Source organism: Portunus trituberculatus, chromosome 26 (assembly GCF_017591435.1).
Source record: "Portunus trituberculatus isolate SZX2019 chromosome 26, ASM1759143v1, whole genome shotgun sequence".
NCBI classification, from domain to species: domain Eukaryota; kingdom Metazoa; phylum Arthropoda; class Malacostraca; order Decapoda; family Portunidae; genus Portunus; species Portunus trituberculatus.
The window spans coordinates 5,534,827-5,555,142 of record NC_059280.1 but is presented as its reverse complement, the minus strand read 5'-3'; the positions used below and the strand labels follow the sequence as shown (position 1 = coordinate 5,555,142).

Genomic DNA, 20,316 nt, shown 5'->3' with positions numbered 1-20,316 from the left:
AGTATTTTTTTTTTTTTTAAGGGAGATTGTATTCATGCCCCAGAAAGGCGTCGATTAAGAGGCAATCTGACAGATGTCTTGGAGAGATATTTTTCATATAACAAGACTAACATAAGTCAACTGTTTTGAGTTACTAATCAGAGTAGGATGAAAAATAATGGGTTCAAGCCTAATATAATTATTTCTAAAGAAGAGATAGGGAGGAATCGGTTCAGAATATGTAGATTGAGAGATGGACGGAGTGAAATGGGTAAAGATGTTTTATAAAGCGACTACCTTGCGGCCTGATGGTTTCTTGCAAATTTTTTTGTGTTGTAATGTTCCTAAGGACAAAATCAACCATTAAAAGCGAGTATGAACTATTTTCTCTAATTTTATACACTCGATGAACATTGTAAGCACAACACTGAATTAGGTCATCTGAGAATTGCGTATAGGCACCGTTGTAGCACAATAGTGTAGCAAAACTGGACGTAAAAATCTAACAAAAAACTGATTGTATATGCGTCCTTAGCCCGTGAGTTGCGATTTGCGAACCCCGGTTTAAATAACCTGGAAAGCATGCGAGTGCAAACCAAAGCAGTGTTATAAGAGCTTTCATATTTATTTTCTTATAAGTAGTGTGTACTGTAATAATGCCTACTTACTAATCTCCGTTCGGCAGGCATCCTCAGCCTGTAACAGGAGCATTCACCTTATGATGAATAGCATGTGACTACGACTTACATCATTATGATGTAAAGGCTTTTAATTTCAACTCAGCAGCTTGTATTTCGTTCCCGTACTGTTTTGAAATGATGTTTGGCACCGCCGGGTAGCCATGCTCTCTACTTTGTTGCAAAGACTTTCTTGTGTGCTGACCATACAGTTAATATATATATATATATATATATATATATATATATATATATATATATATATATATATATATATATATATATATATATATATATATATATATATATATATATATATATATATATATATATATATATATATATATTGAAATAGAGTAGCCTGCTATGCGGAAGATAACATGATTCTGAATTCTTCTAAGGGCGTGTTCACACGTGTCAATATGCGATTGAAATTGCAAGTCTCTAGATGTATCGACTGAGCCCTTCTAGTCGGAACACGTTCATACATAGTGACTGGGAAGCTTCAGCTGCTTAGCGGGAAGTAAATGTAAACAAACAGTTACCCAACAAGATGTCTTCCTCTGGTGATGATGACAATTGCAATGAAATCAAATCCTGACAAGTATTCAGTCCTCACCTCCAACAACACCCTGCATAGAGGGAGGCAGTCATGGGAGAGTGGTAGTCATCTCATCGAACGCCGATTTGCGTAAGCTTATTTTGCTGTAGAATTCACCTTTCTCAGTGACGTCACAAAGTAAACAAAGTCGCAAATCTGGTGAACAAGACCAAACTGTTGGTCATGTATTGTGACAGGTTTTTCCAGTCGCTAGGTACCGATATTCAGTCGGAAACTCTACTGGCTCGCAATTTCAATCGCAAATTGACACGTGTAAACCCTTCTTAATGTTTATTACCGTATTGTGTTAAGTACTTCTCATAAGAGGCTGCAGTAGACACCTGCTGAAACGACAATTTTACTCCCATCGAGGTCTAATAGCACTAGTTCTGGACTTTAGATAAGTTCAAGGGATGCTGTAAACTTACCATTAAAACTAGCTGTGAACTCGCTGAACGTCACCCTTTGTGTCACATAATTGAAGGATATGCGGCAACTCTCCTTCTTCACACACACCTTCACTTGAATTTTAAAATTATGGCAACTCCAAAACCAGCCTCTGAGTTCTCTTCTGGGGGAGACCAATAAATTCCCTCAAATCGGACTGTTTTTTCGGTATCCATTTTAAATGTCTTGACACCAATCTCAACTTTTTCTTCATTAATTGCCGCAACAACCGCGGATTTAGATCACATTTTCCATATGTAGAACACCACCTCTCCTCTACTAAACCTGATCTTCGTTTCCTCACCAATACACAGGTGTCTAAGGCAACTTTTACTTATGCAAGAGGGGAAAGCCAACCAAGGGCAACGATAAGGTAGAAAGAAAAAGACCACTTGATTACATGTTCCCTTAAAGATCCAAGAGTTAGTCATAGTAAGGGACAAATGTCTTGCAACTTCTTAAAAGAAGTCAAATCGAAGGAAAATGGAAATGTTACAGAAGCATGTAGGGAGTTCCAGAATTTACCAGAGAAAAATATGAATGATTGAAAGTACTGGTTAACTCTTGCAATAGAGAGTTAGACAGAATAGATGTGAGAGGAAGAAGAAAGCATTGTGCAGCGAGGCTGCAGAAGGAGGGGAGGCGTGCAGTTAGCAATATCAGTTGAGCAGTTAGCATTAAAATAACGATAGAAGATAGCAAGAGATGCAACATTCCGGCGGTGAGAAAGAGGCTGAAGACAGTCAGTCAAAAGAGGGGAGTTGATGATACAAAAGGCTTTTGATTCCATCCTCATTAAATAAAACTGTGTGATTGGAAATCCCCCAAACATGCGAAGAGTACTTCATACATGGGCAGATAAGGCCCCTGCACAAAGTTAGCATTTGGAGGAGCGAGAAAAACTGGTGGAGACGCATCAGAACGCATAACTTCATAGAACCTATTTTAGCAAGAGAGGAAATGTGAAGTTTCCAGTCTAGATTATGAGCAAAGGACATCTCTGAAATTCACCATCTGGCTTTGACTCCAGGGTCACTGTCTAACTAAATTTATCTGTGTTGTTTATCTCTCACATAACTCCTCTGATTATAGGAAATTTTTTCTTACTATTTAACTTTAAATTTGAGCACATTCTGTATCTCTTTTCTTTCGTGGAGACGCCTCCATCCTAGGAGATTTCAATGTTCACCACCAGCTTTGGCTTTCCTTACCCTTCACTGACCATCCTGGTAAACTAGCCTTTAACTTTGCTATCCTACATGACCTAGAGCAACTGGTAAACACCCTACTCGTATTCCTGGCCGTCTTGAAATACACCCAACATCCTTGACCATTTCCTTACCTATAATTCTTCTGCTTTTGTTGTTTTCCTATCTTCTCCAATCACAATATCATATCTGTATCTTGTCCTATATCTCCGATCGTTCAAAATCCCAAAAGAAGAGGTGCCTCTGGCGTTACGCCTCTGCCAGTTGCGGGGAGGACCTAAGGAGGTATTTTGCTGATTTTTCTTAGAATGACTAGGACTAGATACTGTTTCCATGTCAAAGATCCATCTCTGTGTGATGAGCGCATAACAGAGGTGATAGTGTGTGGCATGGAGGCGTACATTCCTCAGTCTTTCTTCTTAACCCAAACCTTGCAAACCTTGGTTTCACATAGCCTGTTCTCGCGCTATACATGATAGAGAAGTTGCCCACAAAAAGTATGTGAGTGTTCCATCTCCTAAATCTCATGCACTTTATATTTCTCCCGGAATCGTGCCAAGTCTGTTCTTCAACCTGACAAACACTCCTTCATTAACAGAAAATGTCAAAGTCTTTTCAAACCCAATTCTTCTTAAGACATCTGACATCTGGTCAAAAACATCTCCCATAATTCTATTTCTTCATCTTTCCTTCCTTTATTTCATCCCGATGGCACCACTGCCATCACATCTGTCTTTAAAGCTGAACTCTTCTCTCAAACTTTTGCTAATAACTATACCTTGGATGATTATGTACTTGTCTCTCCCTCTCCTCCTCCCTCTGATTATTTCATCCCTTCAATTAGAATTATTCATAATGATGTTTTCCATGCCCTCGTTGGCCTAAAGCCTCAGAAGATTAACGGACCTGATGGGATCGGCTCTTATTTTTCTCAAAAAATTGTTCCTCCGTGCTTGCACCTTGCCTGGCCACTCTTCCAACTCTGTTCATCGGCTTCTACCTTTACTTCTTCCTGGAAGTTTGTCTACATTCAGCCTGTTCCTAAAAAACGGTGACCGCTCTAATCCTGAAACTACCGCCCTATAGTTTTAATCTCTTGTTTTTCTAAAGTTGTTTTTTTTCAATCTATTCTCAATAGGAAGATTCTTAAACATCTGTTACTTCACAATCTTCTACCTGGTCACCAGTATGGTCTCCGTCAAGATCGCTCTACTGGTGATCTTTTAAGCTTCCTTATTGAATCTTGGTCATCGTCTTTTAGAGATTTTGGTAAAACATCTGCCTTAGCCATATCAGAAACTTTTGGTAAATTCTATCACAAATCTTTGATCTCAAGACTACCCTCTTACAGTGTCTATCCTTTTCTCTACAAATCCATCTCAAGTTTCCTCTCCGACCGTTCTATTACTGCTGTGGTAGACGGCCACCGTTCTACCCCTAAATCTATCAACAATGGTATTGCACATCACGGGTATGACCACCGGAATCCCATTGTGCACTTTATGTGTTATGAGTAACCAACTGACTGTTGTTGTTTGATAGATTGAAAGATCTCAACAGAACGTAGATGGAGGTACACACTCGCTTGGTTAGGATATTATTAGCCCTATCCTCCTAAGTAGGGTAGATCATGGGCCAAAGTTTACCAACTAATAGGGACACACAAACCACAACAAGGAGGGAAGGAATATCACACTATCGTAAATATAAACTTGTCAATAAACCCACAATTATAGACTTGAAGTATTTATTCTGGACGTTTCGAAGGCCACTGCCTTTATCATCAGCAGCACAGAGAGGAATGAAATATGCAAGCGAACTGAACCAAGAGAAGGGGGAGGGACAGAGGATAAGAGTAACGTGGCACAGTGTGATTGGCCAACCCCACCTGTGAGCTCCACCCTACTCAAACCCTACCAGGACCTGACCTTTCTTTACCACTAATCCCTAGATCTGGCAGGGATTTAGTCACCAGTGCTCTCATTAATAGACCTACCTTAAACATGCCTTCATTTAGATTATAATTCTTATGGTTCCGTATACAAAGCGATTTCTAAAATCTTACGTTTTTCGAAATTTTTACATCTGAATAACATTTGACTGGAATTCCAACCAACTGAGTGGTCATTATCAAAAGCATGGATACACAGTAAATGTAAGAAAGCCTATCCATTGTGACATGTATATTCACTATTTCTTCCACCATAACGATGACATCAAATTATATGTTATTTCTACATGTTCCTCAGAGCGTTACGAATCTGTAGCCCCCAATACCTAAATAGTGAGAACTCAAATATTTGGTCAATATTTCGAAAATTAAAGCCTCCTGATTGGTTCATAAAGAAAGGTTATCTTAAAGTTAAAAAGATGTATTTTGCTCCTAGGTCCCGCTCATACAATACCAAACCGTATTTATGTCTCCCGTATGTTAAAAGCCTTGAAAGTATTAATTTAGTTAGCGGAGATCTTGATGTAGATATAGCTTTTAAATACACATCCATCATCAAATCTATCCTTGTTCACAATAATTTGAGTGTGAAAGCTGAGGGAGGTGTATATAAAATTCCTTGTAAAAATTGCAACTTAGTTTCTATAGGAGAAACAGGCAGATCCTGGGATGTGAGGTTAAAAGAACACAAGAGAAGTGTAAGGAACTGTCACACTAATAATGACAATTTTATCCATGCTTTTGATAATGACCACTCAATTGATTGGGATTCCAGTCAAATGTTATTCAAATGTAACAATTTCAAAAAAACGTAAGATTTTAGAAATCGCTTTGTATACAGAACCATAAGAATTATAATCTAAATGAAGGCATGTTAAGGTAGATCCATTAATGAGAGCACTGGTGACTAAATCCCTACCAAATCTAGGTATTAGTGGTAAAGACAGGTCAGGTCCTGGTAGAGTTTGAGTAGGGTGGAGCTCACAGGTGGGGTTGGCCAATCACACTGTGCCACGTTACTCTCATCCTCTGTCCCTCCACCATCTCTTGGCTTAGTTTGCTTGTGTATTTCATTCTGCTCTGTACTAATGAAAATAAAGGCAGTGGCCTTCGAAACGTCCAGAATAGATGCTTAAGTCGATAACTGTGGGTTTGCTGACATGATAAGGTTGCATCGCAAGGGGCTACTTGATTATGTTTTTCCAGATAAGATATCAGAGGCCTCTCGACTTCTGAAATACTATTTGATCATGTATCTCTTCTTTCCTTTCCTGTTTCGGTGAATAGATAAACTGTTTCGCCACATGAAAGAAAATGTTCATGCACCATAAACTAAACACACATGTGAATACACACACACACACACACACACACACACACACACACACACACCCAGGTGGGAACCGCCTTGTCGTGGTGGGGGGGGCTTGTGTGCCCCTGTGAACTGGCGAGCTAGGCTAGAGGGGGCTTAGGCCCCTGCTCTGCCCTTTCGAGGGGGAGAGGGCTACCCATGCTAGTAAGGTCGCCAGTGTGGGGCCAGACTAAATGGTTCCTACGTAGACTGCCAGTGGACCAGCGGAGCCACCCGCTGGAGGGATCGCCCATTAGAGGCCGTCCTGTGCTGGATGGTTGGGTGTCCAGGCTGGGATGCTTTGGGAGGGGGGTCTCAGCACTGTCGTGGACAAACATTCGTATCATGTGGGCCTTTTTAAAACGACTGGTCCGCATGGGGACGAGGTACCCCATCCACGGCAGCCAGCGCTCACTCCCATTGTAATCCCGGTAGGTGGTTTCCCTTGCCCTGGAGCCAATTTTTGTGTAACTTTATACATATGGGAAAACACAAAAAATTTCAGGTTATCGTGAGGTGGCTGACCTGGCCCGCGAGACATCATTTTCAGGTCTGAATGGGAAGGAGGATTCCCCTCCACAAGGGCCTCCCACAGCAGTCTCCTGTTCTGGGAGTTCTTCTGAGGGACGCATTTCTGCTGCATGTGACTCCCTTTTAATGGTAAATGTTAATCCATCATTTTCCTATCATGCCTTGCACTCACTTCTCAAGGCGTATGGTACGGTTTATGATAAGGACTTTCCTTCTAACTGCTGCTATGTGACGTTTATGTCATGTGATGAAGCCCGTTTGGCTTATGAACATGTAGCATCTCTCTGGCTTTAAAACTGAATTTCTCCAGTCACGTAATATTTCAGACAGTGACATGGATTACATCACAAATGTTTTAGAAAACTATTTATAGAATTCAGTTCCAGAAGTTCGCCACATCCCGCCTCCACGTTGGTTTGTGGCGTACTACAGAAATGGGCGCGGGAATTTCATCCATGCCTCCCGGTACCTGTCCAAAGAGATCAGCACGATTCCTGAGGGAAACCTCAAGAAATATGGTAAGGGGGTGCTAGTGCGAGCGAAAGATATCACGCAGGCAGGGATGTTGCAACATTTACCATGTCCTTCTGACAGCATGTTTGAGACCGTGAAGGCTCATCCTACTTTTAATTATAGTAAAGGTTGTGTGTATAGTCAAGATCTTTACGAATTTCCGGAAGAGGAAATACTGGCTATGTGTCCTAACTCAGTCCAGAAAGTGACTAAGATGAGGAATTCTACCAACATGGTCCTTCTCACCTTCTTTGGTTCCACCCTCCCATACCGTGTTCATATCGGTCCTATCAATCTTAGGCTCTCAATGTGGTAATTGCTCTGCACTAGATTCAAACTCTGAGGAGCATTGCATTGCTGCTGCTTACTGTTTCCATTGCCGTGATGCTCACCAGGTACGTTCCAGGCAATGCCCCAGGTATCGCCTGGAGCAGGACATTTTACAGCTTGCTAATAGCCAATTCATCAGCCTTGGTAGTGCCCGACGCGAACTCCTGTACTGGTGCGACATCCTATGCTTCATTGGCCGCACGCTCTTCAGCTGAGTCTGCCGGACCGAAGAAGACAACTTCTGCTACTTCTCGCTCTGTTGGGGCGGGTGGTCCTCTTCATTTGGCCAATAGCTTTGCCCTTTTGTCCTATGACTCAGTTGAGTCATCTCTTAGAAGTGACGAGAATAGTACGGACTTGACCAAAGTCACCCATATAGTAGATGTCCATTTGCCACCTGTATCGCCTAAGCCTTTGAAGGGCCTGACCAAACGGCACCGCGGCTCTGCGGAGTCGATAGATTTAGCTCAGCCTAAACAATCTAAGGTTTCTCCCGGTGTACATGATCGTGAGTCCTCCAGGGACCGTTCTGCAATGGTAGCTCCAGTTGTTTCTGTCCAGCCTTCTGTGACGCCCTCCGTCTCAGATCGGGCTTCTTGTGATGAGGACGGTCTTAGCCTGGAGACGTCCGATGATATTGTCACAGCCGTCCCTCGTGGACCTGCTGTATCAAAAAGTGCAGTCCAGCCTGACCCTCGTCCTCCGATGACCGGTAGGAGTGATGATGGTTTACATTACTCACCGGTAGGCCGAAAGGCTGCGGTCCAACGACCCGGCACATCTCAACTCCCAGTGTCTTCTCGTCGGTTGATTATTTCTAGTCAGGTGAGTCAGGGCAGCCCCTTCAAAAGGCTCGTCTTTTACAATTTTTAGTGACTCTCGCAGTGTTCTTACTGCTCTCTCTTCTTTTACTTCCCTTCACCCATTGGTTTTATCAGCCCTGGAGTGGCTCTATCTACTTACCAGAAGAGGATATCGTGTTGGGTTTTGTTGGGTCCCTGCTCTTGTTGGTGTTCCTGGGAATGAGCAGGCAGACTGCCTTGCCAAAGAGGCGTCAAGTCGCGCTCCATCCCCTGCTTCTGTTCCGTTTAGAGATGTTTTCCAGGGTATTCGTCTGGCGATCGTTGCAAGTTGGCAGAGGAGGTGGCAAACGGGGATTGCCACCTCGAAAATGGGAAAGATCACCAGTTCCGTTTTCCACAACTGGACATACTCACACATTCGCGACCGCCGCACAGAGGTTTTATTAACGCGGCTACGTATTGGCCACACTTACATTACACAAAGATACCTCTTGAAAGGTGACCCTCAACCATACAGTGATGACTGCCTGGTGCCGCTCACCGTGCGGCACCTGCTAATTGAATGCCCTAGTTTGATAGACTTAAGACACCGCTACCTCTACCGGTGTCGTGATAGAGATAGCGGTATCTACCATCTCTCACAAGTCCTTGGCTCAGCATGTCTGGCTCCAGGCCATGATGTTTTAGCGTACTTGGGAGAGGCTGGCCTCCTCCTCAATTTGTGAATTTTTTGTTTTTTTTACATTTCAATGTTTTATTTCGTTTTGTTGTGTTTTTAGTTACTTTTAATTTCATTGTATTTTGTTAGTCTTTTATAAAGTATATAGTTTTAATATTTATTTATTCTATAATTTTTTTTTTAACTATATGGTTTTTATTAATGAATCTTAGAAGCGCCACATGACCTAAGTTGTTGCAGCGCCCAACTTTAAAAACCAACCAACCAACCACACACACACACACACACACACACACACACACACACACACACACACACACACACACACACACACACAGAAATAAGGCGCCGCAACAGCCAAAGTCATATGGCTTTGCTACCGAACGGTAGTCACTCTAAACAAAAATTATTATACAAACTAAAAAGGTAATGTGAAATTGAAAGGTCAAAAACAAGAAAATTCAAATAAAAGAACTAAAAGAACCTAAAAACAAACCTTTAAGAGGATGTCATATTATAAAGGTGATTACAATTCAGAAGAGAGGCCAGCCTTCTCCAGAAAATCCAGCACGTCATAACCAGAGGAGAGAAATGTAGGCCAAGCACCCGATTTAGACTGAAAACCCGTCTGCACCCCAACACCGGTAAAGAAAACGCTGTCTAAGGCCAACCAAACTTGGGCACTCGACCAGCAAGTGCCGCACAATTAGAGGAACCAGATATTTGTCACAGTACGGTTGGTAATCGCCAGACATCAGGTAACTGTGGGTAAGTCGAGTGTGACCTATCCCAGACGAGCTAGGAGTGTCTGTGATCGTTGGTCTCGGACTTTAGCATAAGACCAGCGATGTGACACAGTCCTGGTAAGCTCTCCCATTTTTTAAGTGATACTTCGAACATCACACCTAACCTGCCAAATAGCAATGATCGCTTCGCAAATAACTTTAAACATGTTAGTACGTAGAACTGAGCTAAGTCGGCAGCATGAGCGGCTGCCTCTTGGGCAAGACTATCAGCCGGTCCATTCCCGTTGACACTGACATGTCCCGGGACCCAACAGAATCCAACACTATTAACAGAGGTGATAGATGACTATAAAGAGGATAGGACGCTACGAGAATCACTAAAAATAATAAAAGAAACAAATGGGAGAGTATAAATAACCTGCAGAGCAAAAACTATTGCAGAAAGCTCTGTGGTAAACAATGATGCAGCGACCGGATGATATACTACCATGGCAAAAGGAGGGGAACACATTGCTAAAACCTATACACCAGCAACTCATTTAGACCTGTCTGTGAAGACTAGAATGGAACCAGAATGACCAGAATAGTGCTCTAAAAATAAGACACAGGACACTATAGGCGGCAAATCCCTCTACTATCTATGATCAGGGCACACACGGACACCACAGGAAACTGCCAGTAGCCAACCTTTGGTAAACAATAAAAACATGTTGTGAAATTAGGAATAGAGAGCGACTCCAGAGAAACGCCACTCAAAACTCAAGCAATTTGGGAAGACTAGGACGAGTATCATACGCAGGCTACCAGGAATCCACCAAGATGGACTGACAAGGAACAGACTCAAGAAGGCGTTGTGACCGGAACCAACACCGCTACATCAAATTAAACGGTAGGACGCCAGCATTAACAAGAAGGCTTAGAATCGGAGAAGACCGAAAGGCACCAGTAACCAAGCGGATTCCGGTATGGTGCATTGAGTCCAGCATGGGTAGGCGAGCATCCATAGCAGATAAGTAGATCTAACAACCATATTCCAAAAAGTATGAGCCAAAACCCAAAGAAGAGACAGAGCCTTTTGAGAGGATGCCTCACTACAACGAAGATGAGGTACCCAGGTGAAACGGCTGTCAAGTACGTACAAGACCAAGGTAACGCAATATCTCCACACGTGTTTCGTCTATTTGAGAGGTATAGGTCAGGATCCAGGTGAACACCACAAAGTCGACAAAAATGCATGACTGCAGTCTTTGAGATAGAAAGCCAAAATCCATGTCCATCAGTCCAACGGGAAACACTGTTAATTGATGATTGTTGTCTCTGTTCAATAAGTGACATCCGGGCTACTGATAATGAAATAGAGATAGTCTACGTACAAGGAACTATAGAATCCATGTAGGAGAAAACCAATAACACCATTGATAGCTAGAAGAAGTAAGAAGTAACTTGATCAGAACTCTCAGATGACGTGCTGCTTCCTGTGCTGTCTGTGTGTCGTGCTTGTACGTGTTTTTTCATTGCCAGTCAATTTCGTATTGGTCTCTGTTGCCAAATTTTTAATCGACCATCAAGGTAATTCTGGAACTGTCGTCTTTGGGTGGCTATAGTCCTGAAGTGTCAGCAGATTTCAGTGGGTGGAATACGCCAACCGGGGCGGGGCCAGTGGGTGTGGTGCGTGGCGTGCAGAGTGTGGCGAGGGGCGTGTTAGGCAGTGACGTGAAACAGTTAAGGGGCGTGAAAACAGTTTAACATTGAGAGTACATCTCTGAGGCATACCGTCGTCAAGAGGATAAGCCTCACAAAGGACATCTACACAAACCCGTAAAAAAAGATTCGATAAAAAACAGCTAAATAGAAATTGGAAGGCGACTACGAAGATCAAACTCAGAGTCAATAAAATACCATGGCACGAAGCTGTGTCATGTGCCTTCTCTATGTCAAAAAATACAGTCACCAGGTAGTGACCATCGGTAAATCCCCACAAATTGAGGATTCTAGTGACAAAAGTAGACAGTACTTTTCGTAAACCATGCTGCTTGTTCTCCAAGTCCCACATTAGCAGCAAAATTACTCAATGCCCCTGAAGAAGCATCAGCGAAACTATTCAAAAAATAAACTCACTTCTCTGCACCTGTGTTTCTTTTCACCTCCTCCTCCAACTTGTCTGAATGTCTGAACATTATTATTATTACTATCATTATTATTATTATTATTATTATTATTATTATTATTATTATTATCATCATTATTATTATTATTATTATTATTATTATTGTTATCATTATTATTATTATTATTATTGTTATCATTATCATTATTACACACACACACACACACACACAAACACTCATGTCATCTCTATCGAGACCTTCCCTAATATCTGTGCCTTCTCTTATCTTCCTCTGGTCTTCCCGGAGTTCTCGTTTTCGTCTTCTACGTGTAATGTTCATCAAGGCCTGTAAATAATCATCAGTGATAAGATAATGATAATATAGTTGAGTGTCTGATCTCTCTGGGAAATTGAAGATTAAAACGAGAGAGAGAGAGAGAGAGAGAGGATCGGAACTGACGGGCGGGGAACTTTGGTACGTGTTTCAAACGCACGTGGTCACATGTTATTTAAGTTCGTGATTTAGTGTTTCATAAGTACGGTCACTTAAGTACGTGATTTCACGTACTAATAATACTTGGCCCTTGGGTTTAAAGTAGACTTCACTATCATATTAGTACGTGTAACTTGTCATTTAATTACGTTTTATATATATATATATATATATATATATATATATATATATATATATATATATATATATATATATATATATATATCTACTAGAACTAAGTACGTGGTTTTTCTGTATTAATGTGCTTAAGTACGTGGTTTTCTTGACCGTTGTCCTTTAGATACGTGAGTTATAAGGATTTATGTTAAGAATTGAGATTGTTGATCCTAAGTACGTGGTTAATGATAATGTAAAGTACGTTATAATGAATCTATACGTTTATTGTCAAAAGTTATCCACTACATCCTTTTGCATCCATTTGCATCTTGAGAGCCATAATCACGGTGAGGCACTTTAACTTCTAGCTTGTCAGTTTTGAGATAAATGTGTTCTCTTGCAAGGCACTCCTGGCCAGTTGTTTTAAAAAACCAACACCTACTACGCACTTCACGGAGAGTGAGTCATTGTTTTTCGCGAATATCTTTCAAACTAATGAATTGATCGGAATGGTACTTTGACATTGTGTACAAGACACCTTCCGCTAATTTTTGGTCATACTAAGCATTGCCAAATGGTGTTAGTAAAAGCGTTTACTCTTGACGTTTAAAGCCGAAGTCACATGAGTCGCCAGAACTAACGTACACTATCGAACGGAGAGTGGGAGGAGGGGGGAAGCGAGCGGGAGAGAGGAACGTAGGGAGGAAATGGAATGGGGGATTGTAGACGTTCGTATGGATAGGTTGGCAAGGCTCGGCAACACCGTATATCCCAAGAGTAAACGCTTTTACTAACATCATTTGGCATTGCTTAGTATGACCAAAAATTAGCGGAAGGTGTCTAGTACACAGTGTCAAAGTACCATTCCGATCAATTCATTAGTTTGAAAGATATTTGCGAAAAATAATAACTCACTCTCCGTGAAATGCGTAGTAACGTGTAACTTGGACTAATACTGCCGGTATTTCACGTAAACATGGCCTTCGGAAATGTAAACAACGCTGCCTTTACGTTTACCCTCTGTCATGTAATAGTCTACCATTTTAAGGCAGTTAAGATAGGCGATAGGATAGGCACTAGGCACAGGCAGGCGAACGACTTGGACCAGACAGACGCATTGCAGAGGGCAGAGTGGAGTCAACTGTGCTGGCAAGTGCAACGACGACTAGCATGAATTGTGTTAAGCACGACAACATGGGACGTAAGAAACGTTGCCGGGAAGTTTAAATATAAACGTATTGATTCTCTATAGCTTAACGCTAACTTTTGTACAATTAACACAGATACCTACGGAGGGCAGTGTTGACTTGTAACACCTTGTGTCTGGCAACATGATCCCTAGTCAGGCCCCCATCCAGTGCCTCAACCACGAGCACTTTGTTGGTTTTCCCGTGTTTTCCTTGTCAGTGACGTCATCTACACTCGTTATCGCCGTCCACACCACAATTTGATAACAGTGTCTGCCCGCCGATCATGCCCTTCGTGTGTAAGGGGCTTTACGAAGTCTTTACACGTTACATGTTACCTTTCTAATACGTACAAATGTGACACCAGCACGTACTACAATAACACGTACTAAAAAGACACGTACCAGTTTCCACTGGCAGTTAAAAGTTTAATAACCACGTACTAAAGCAACAAAGCACCTGTAAAAATAAGAGAGGGGGGTGTCAGTTGAGTACGTGGCAAGTATCAAATTCACTTAGACATTTCACGTACTAAACTGACACGTACTTATGTGACAGAAGCCTTTTCGGCCTTAAGAACACGTACCACTTTCACTCACTCGAACTGACGTACCGACAAACTGCCACCTAGCCAGCCAACAAGAGAGATAGACGGGCAACTAAAAAGACAGCTTGCCAACCAGACACCTTGACAGACGGACATACATATGAATATATATAAAGAACACAATACAACTGACACTTCATTTCTCCTAAACCTTTTCTTCCACTTTTGAGAATATTAAGAGAAACATTTATCTTCACACCTTCACACATTTTCACTGAAACCTGACAAACAATCAAATAAATAGACGGAAAGAAAGACAGGCACAACTTTTTTTTCTCTTTCGAAAAATTAATAAGAGGGTGAAACTGGCCAAGGGCAACAAAAACGATCAAACAAAAAGGTTCACTGAGATGCCAGTCCCCGTACAAGGTCAAGAGAGTTAGCCAAAAGATTGGGAAAAATATCTTGAAATCTTCCTCTGAAATGAGTTGAGGTCATAGCTAAATGGAAATACGACTATAAAAGCAGGCAGAAAGTTCCAGAGTGTACCAGAGAAAGAGATGAATGACAAAGTACTGGTTATCTGGTGCATTAAAGCGATGAACAGAATAGGGACTAGAGGTAGAAAGTCTTGTGCAGCGACACCACGGGAGGAGGGGAGGCATGCAGATCGCAATAGCTAAAGAACAGTTAGCAAGAAAATAGTGGGAAAAGATAGCAAGCTTCCTAACGCTGTGACGGTGAGAAAGAGGCTAATGACAGTCAATCAGAGTTGATAAGATGAAAAACCATTCGATACCTCGTTTATACACAAATTATCTCACATTTACGATTCAGAAGAAGAGAGACGAACACTTGCTCATCACCTGCACACTATTACTATCGGGTCTCGTACCTGAAGCCAGTGCTGGCCAGCATCGTGCCCAACTGTCCCGTGCCCGCGGCCACGTCCAGAACACGACAAGTGGACCGCAAGTTGACAGGGACATGGTTTAAGACTTCCTCGAGAGCCATTCTTGGTCCATTATAGGTACCATCGACCATCATCTGTAGAGGGTGGAGATGAGAGTTACAAGGAACGAAGCGAATGTAAACGTAGGATGGGGAGGACAAAGAATCAACGGGGTGAGGAAATGAAAAGTCAAAGAACGTGAATAAGGAGAGTAGGACTTTATGGAAGAAAAATTAATAGTATAAAATGAAGTTAGAAGATAAAAAACTGGGGAGAAAAAAATAAATTTAGATATGGGAATAGATATTAGTGCATAGATCCATATTTCTATTTACTCATGTATCTATTTATATACACATATATTTGTTCATATACATCTTCGTATACATATTTTCTACACCAGCATCACCACAGGCATCACATGTTCCCCCTCCTCCACCACCTTTAATCCCACAAGAAACATTCTGCGCAGTGATGAGCAAGCGTTACTGCCGTCAAGCAACAATGTTTCATGTTATATTGACTGCAACAACAGTCTATGCCAACTAGAGATATGTGGCATGGACTCGTTGACCACACTATCAAGCATAGCTAAGTGAGCAGTCAAAACAATCTGGGACATATTGAAGATGAAGAGAACAAAAATACGAAGACTGTTACTCTCACCAAGTTATTTTGGTTTATTGACAAAGTGATGATTTATACACTACAAATTACACGACTAACAAAATCATACATATGAATAATAAGGAATTAAGTAATGCAAAATCAAAGGACATCTGTCACTTATCCAAGTAAACTACCCCCCTTTAGCCCATAAATTCCCGTGAAAACCCCACATGATATAAATAAAAAAATAAATAGATAAAAGAAAATGTGTTTGTTTTAGGTAAAGGGCAATTAATGCAATTTATAGCGAGTGTTGTGGGAAAAAAAAAAAAGGTAAAACATGCGATACGGTAAAACACCAACCAACAGGCAGGAAAATCCTTCATTGAAACTTACTTTCATGAAACCACGATAAACATTACAATACAATAGTCAAGACAAATCAAACATCAAGCACAATTCCAACTCGTCGCCCAACACTAGAAGACCCGCGCACTTTCCGCTCCAAACACCATTCCAAGCCATCGCCCCGCACTAGAAGACCCGCGCACTTTCCGCTCCAAACACAATTCCAAGCCGTCGCTCCACACTAGAAAACCCGCGCACTTTCCGCTCCAAACACAATTCCAAGCCGTCGCCCCGCTCTATAATAGATCCGCGCACTTCCTGCTCCAAACACAATTCCAAGCCGTCGCCCCGCTCTATAATAGATCCGCGCACTTCCTGCTCCAAACACAATTCCAAGCCGTCGCCCCGCTCTATAATAGATCCGCGCACTTCCTGCTCCAAACACAATTACAAGTCGTCGCCCCGCACTAGAAGACCTGCGCACTTTCCGCTCCAAACACAATTCCAAGCCGCGGCCACACACTAGAACATTGAGACCCTTCCCGCTCCAACCAGCACACACTCACCTTGTCGTAAGAGACGGACCAGGAGTCATAGCAGCTCATCACCTGCTTTGGCTTAAGTCCAGGCTGGAAGCACATCTCATTCACCTGGTATGTCGAGGTTTTGTCGGTCATCCTGGGAGGTGAAGCTAGAGAGATGGAGAGATAGAAGAACATGAGTTTAACCCCTTCAGTATACCATGACGCGTTTCCACATTCATTCTGTTTACTATTTGGTAATTTTACACAGCTTCAGAAACTCATGTAGGGGATTAGTATAGTAGAGACTGTTGCCATTAATCTTTTGACCTCCCTAGATCCTTCCTAATGTCAATAAAATGGTCTAATCGTACACAAATCTCAAAGTAAAAATGTGTCCCAGTATTAAAGGGGTTAAAGACACTAAACATCCTAGCACTGTTTTTAAAGTTGCGTTTAAAACATTAAAGTGAAGAGTACTTGGTGATGGTTTTTGTTGATACTTTAAATATGATGATATTTTCTATTTTTTGCGATTTGTGTTTATACTTCGGGATTGTGTTCCATGTCTTTATTGTAAAAGTGTGAGCAAACAAATGTATTGTATTGTATTCACACACACACACACACACACACACACACACACACACACACACACACACACACACACACACACACACACACACACACACACATTTTTTTTAAGACTAAATGTCAAATGGTTCTGACGGTGGACATTGTGGGAACTGCTTACATGACTATATTCTGCAATCTGTAGATGAAAATTCAAGAACTGCGCCATGAATTCTATACTCTAACATGATGAAGAGAGAGAGAGAGAGAGAGAGAGAGAGAGAGAGAGAGAGAGAGAGAGAGAGAGAGAGATTCAACTATTTGTGCATAAAATGAAAGTCATGCTCTGGAGGACTGATAGTTTCTGGTGTTACAATCTCAATTATATGAATGTGACTGACACACCGAGTATTGTTGCTATTGCCAATTACTTACTGTACACCTGAACTCATTTAATTCCTTCAGTACTAGGACATGTTTCCATTTTTATTCTAGTTACTATTTGGCGATTTTGTACAGCTTTAGAAACTCGTAAGATTAAAAGAGTGAAGACTCTGGCCATTAATCTTCTGAACTCTATAAACCCTTCCTAAGGTCAATAAAATCGTCTAATCATACCCAGAACTCATGGTAAGAATGCGTTCCAGTACTAAAGGGGTTCAAGAGAGAAATCCTATTCTCTTTAATAATTCTTTTGTCCCTGCTCTTGAGCACTTCGGTGGGCCTTTTTCTTCTAACAGTGTTTCTTGCCCTTGACGGGCTTTCGCCTCTTTAAAAACTACGTCTTTCTGCCATCCCCTGACACTAATGTCCTCTATGTTTTCTTAATCACAATCAACGCATCTCTGGTGTGCAACTTGCCAAAAAAAAAAAGTCATCTGAAAAAAACACTTCAATCAAATTCTTGTCACGTGATAATCACTCAAAAATATATTTAGTGTACTTTCGCATTTCTTTCTCCCATTCTTCAGATAACTCCTGTGTCATTATCAACTGTATCACTAAAGCAGGTCTCTCGCACCTTGGCCTATATTCCTATATTCAGAAACATCTTGCTCTCACGACCATTACCCAATGCCACAGATGATCCAGATCCTCAAGGGTTAATAATAATATACAAATTTTGTTAATCGACCGATAAATACGTAAAAACACCCTTAAAAATCATGTAACGTCAAATAGAGTTCATATATATATATATATATATATATATATATATATATATATATATATATATATATATATATATATATATATATATATATATATATATATATATATATATATATATATATATATATATATATATATATATATATATATATATATATATATATATATATATATATATATATATATATATATATATATATATATATATATATATATATATATATATATATATATATATATATATATATATATATATATATATATATATATATATATATATATATATATATATATAGATAGATATATAGATAGATATTTATACTATATATATATATATATATATATATATATATATATATATATATATATATATAGAGAGAGAGAGAGAGAGAGAGAGAGAGATATATATATATATATATATATATATATATATATATATATATATATATATATATATATATATATATATATATATATATATATATATATATATATATATATATATATATATATATATATATATATATATATATATATATATATATATATATATATATATATATATATATATATATATATATATATATATATATATATATATATATATATATATATATATATATATATATATATATATATATATATATATATATATATATATATATATATATATATATATATATATATATATATATATATATATATATATATATATATATATATATATATATATATATATATATATATATATATATATATATATATATATATATATATATATATATATATATATATATATATATATATATATATATATATATATATATATATATATATATATATATATATATATATATATATATATATATATATATATATATATATATATATATATATATATATATATATATATATATATATATATATATATATATATATATATATATATATATATATATATATATATATATATATATATATATATATATATATATATATATATATATATATATATATATATATATATATATATATATATATATATATATATATATATATATATATATATATATATATATATATATATATATATATATATATATATATATATATATATATATATATATATATATATATATATATATATATATATATATATATATATATATATATATATATATATATATATGAAGAACAGATTACGTAGACACATCCAAATCTTTGTAATTTACAAGCACAGCTCTTGGATTACCTTGGTGACTGTATGTGTGCTTTGTATATATATGTGTGTGTGTGTGTGTGTGTGTGTGTTTAAATGTAGACACTGGGCGCTCTCGGGTGAACTGGCGAGCCGATGTGGAAGCTGATAAAGTGAGCCGATAGCACCACTCCACTCTCCTTATATAGGTACAAAGGGAGCTAATGACGGGGAGATTGATATGGAACAACAACCTCGACTGTGCTTTTATCAGTACCCCCTGCACACACACCCTGAAACACAAACACACACAGACACACACACACACACACAAGGACAGATAAGGACCTTAGACAGACTTAACTGTTGAGTGGCGAAATATACTTAGAATAGATTTAGAGAAGCTATTTTAGCTAGAGGTGAACTGTGAAGTTTCTAGTTTAGACTTATAAGGGACAGACCGAGAATGTCAAGCGTGGAAGATGGCGATAGTAGAATATCATTGAAGAAGGAATTGTTGTCTGGTACGTTGTGTCGGCAAGAGGAATTAGGTTTTTGAGGCACTGAACAATAATACTAATTTTGCTCTGCTGCAATGAAATATTTAAGAGGTTTCGGAAGTCAAACATTCTATCACGCTCCTCTAGTAAGAATGTCTTTGAGCTTGCTTAATTG

At 39.2% G+C, this 20,316-nt stretch overlaps 1 protein-coding gene across 1 annotated transcript in view; it reads right to left on the bottom strand.

Moving 5' to 3' along the window:
* LOC123509331 (methyltransferase-like protein 27) overlaps window positions 1-19,856 on the bottom strand; it is a 26,673-nt gene extending 6,817 nt beyond the window's left edge. Inside the window, exons 1-3 of the mRNA XM_045263557.1 lie at window positions 19,696-19,856; window positions 16,743-16,867; window positions 15,163-15,314 (exon numbers count right to left, since the gene is read on the bottom strand). Coding sequence (XP_045119492.1) covers window positions 15,163-15,314; window positions 16,743-16,853 — 263 coding nt within the window. The 5' untranslated portion in view covers window positions 16,854-16,867; window positions 19,696-19,856. The remainder of the gene's footprint in view (window positions 1-15,162; window positions 15,315-16,742; window positions 16,868-19,695) is intronic.
* Between the last annotated feature and the right edge of the window lie 460 nt (window positions 19,857-20,316).